The sequence below is a fragment of the Austrofundulus limnaeus genome, unplaced genomic scaffold (genome assembly GCF_001266775.1).
Source record: "Austrofundulus limnaeus strain Quisiro unplaced genomic scaffold, Austrofundulus_limnaeus-1.0 Scaffold982, whole genome shotgun sequence".
In the NCBI taxonomy this organism is placed as follows: Eukaryota; Metazoa; Chordata; class Actinopteri; order Cyprinodontiformes; family Rivulidae; genus Austrofundulus; species Austrofundulus limnaeus.
Window position 1 is genome coordinate 648 of NW_013953384.1, and position 2,577 is coordinate 3,224.

At 53.6% G+C, this 2,577-nt stretch overlaps 1 protein-coding gene across 1 annotated transcript; it reads left to right on the top strand.

The window, feature by feature from the left end:
• Positions 1–823: 823 nt before the first annotated feature.
• Positions 824–2,577, top strand: LOC106533613 (kelch repeat and BTB domain-containing protein 11). Its single transcript, XM_014029981.1, has one exon. The coding sequence runs from the start codon at positions 1,351–1,353 to the stop codon at positions 2,485–2,487; it is 1,137 nt and encodes a 378-aa protein (XP_013885435.1). The 5' UTR covers positions 824–1,350; the 3' UTR covers positions 2,488–2,577.

The window sequence follows — 2,577 nt, forward strand, 5'->3', positions numbered from 1 at the left end:
AACACGGGGTTCTGGGGCCTGTGAAACATGTTTGATTCTCTTAAAAACTTCTAATAAAAACTTCTTGACCTGTTTTTCCATTTAAAAAGTGAGAATAAACCAACAGTTGATGAGGATGTTTGTTGCATCTCGACGATCTTGTTTTTATGTCTGAACAAACCGAAGCTCTTCAGGGTTTCAGGTCTCTGTTCAGGTCCCGAGTCAAAACCTGAAAAAAAAATTTAATCCCAGCAAAGAACTCATCTGATTTACAGAAAATATGTTTCCAGACAAACAGAAGGTTTAGAGAGAAAATGTTAATTTAAATTAACTTTATCTAATGCTAATGTAATAGTAATTGTAATGCTAATTTTATTTTTTGCCTATTCTTGTTCAACTTCTGCTCATTTTAACATTGAATCTAATAATAGTCCTGTTAATGTTCATTTTACTTCTGGTAGCCATTTTTATTTTGCTTTTTTAGTTTCCATTATGTTGTTTTTACTTTAAAATATGGATTTCAGCTTCTTCAGCAGTCGTTATAACTCAGCTCTCAGGCTAAATATTCTCCAGTTACAGTTATTTTTGTTCTCACGGGGACCAGATTTTTTACCTTCTGGGGGCCACTTTCAGCCCGCAGGCCACACATTGCCTATTTGTTCTAAAAGTTCTAAAATCAGAAACTCTGGAATAAAAAAACTGATCTATAAAACCTTAAACTCAAGACTTGATGAAATAAACATGTTCAGGTTTTATTATAATCAATGTAAAAAAAAATACAAATTCAGATTTTTCTTTTGGAAAATATGAAAAAAAAAACTTTAAATATATATTTAAACTCCAGTTTGTTTGTTTGTTTGTTTGTTTGTTTTTTCAAACTAATTCACCAAATTCTTTGTTTCAAACGTGAAAGGTCCAGTCCTGGATCAGCACCAGGGACAGGTCCAGCACCAGGGACAGGTCCAGCACCAGGGACAGGTCCAGCACCAGGGACAGGTCCAGCACCAGGGACAGGTCCAGAGGAAGGAAACTGATCTTTTCTGAAACTTGAAAGGTTCAGGAGATGTTTTTGCTAACGGATCAGAACCTCCTCAGCTGTTCTGTCTCGGTTCGGTTCGGAGCCATTGTTCTCCTGTAGAGTCAGAGGGCGTCGGCACCGAGTCCACTGAGGACTGACGCGCCTTTGTGTCCAAACAGAACCCAGAAACCGCGCCCTGTGTGGACCGGGTGAGGCTGCAGGAACCGGAGTCAAACCGGATCAGAACCAGGTGAGGAGCAACAGATGAGATAAAGGAAAGAACGGGGCGGGTCTGCAGAGGTTCTGACAGGACTCGGATCGAACCGAGCCGACAGGAGGGGACGCGGGCGGACATGTCCTCCGGTGAACTGGACTCCCGGTTCGGTTCTGCAGCAGCGGAGCCGCCGCAGCGGATCACACCTGAGAACTGCTACGAGCTGCTGACCCGAGCCAAGCGGGACGGTTCGGAGGGAGACCGGGACCGGATCCTCCGCTACATGAGCGACCACTACCTGCAGGTTCTGCAGAGTCCGGCCCTGTTCGGCCGGCTCACGGCGCGGGAGAGGGACCAGATCCTGGTCCAGAGGATGGAGGGGAGGAAGGTTCTGGCTGCGGCGGAAACCTGCGAGGTGCCGGACCGCGGGGGGAACCGGGACAGCCCGCAGCGGGCCGAACCGGAGGACTCCACCCGGCGGCGGGTGTTCTGCCTGGACCCGGACTCGCAGCGCTGGGAGGTTCTGACCGTCCTGCCCGAGGAGGTTCCGGCTAAAGGTTCGGGCATGTGCACCCTCTACAACTACCTGTTCGTGGCGGGCGGGCTGAGCCGGTCCAAAGCGTCGGACCGGGTGTTCTGCTTCAACCCCAGGACCGGACTCTGGAGCCGGGTCCGCTCTCTGACCGAGCCGCGGTGCCAGCTGCGGCTCGTGTCCGTGGACGGCTTCCTGTACGCGGTGGGCGGGGAGTGTCTGTTCACCGTGGAGCGCTACGACCCGCGCGCGGACAGGTGGAGCCACGTGGCCCCGCTGCCCAAAGGCGCGTTCGCGGTGGCGCACGAGGCCGCGTCGTGCGCGGGCCAGCTGTTCGTGTCCGGCGGCTCCCTGTTCTACCGGCTGCTGCGGTTCGACTCCCGCCGGGACGAGTGGGAGGAGAGTCCGTTCAACGAGAGCCGCCGCCGCTCCACCGACATGGTGGCGCACCGGAACCTGGTCTTCCGCTTCGACGTGGACCGGGAGCGCGCGGCGGTCAGCGTGCACCGCTACAGCACGGTGCTGAAGGCGTGGTTCGGCGGAGCCTCGTTCCCGGTGGAGAACCCGCAGCCGTTCCGCTGCGCCGTGCTGGGCGACCGGATCTACTGCGTCAACCGGAACCACGTGCTGCAGTTCGAGGTGCTGGAGGAGCGCGAGGGCTTCCTGCCCGAGGTTCTGCCCGCGCCCGCCGAGGCCAGAGGAACCCTGGTGCCGTTTGTCCTCACGCTGGACCGGGACAAGTGACCCGGAGCGGAGGTGGGAGCTTCATGCTGTGGGACAGAAAACTGCTCAGAGGGATGCATGTCTCCTCCTCTGAAGGCAGGACAATTATAA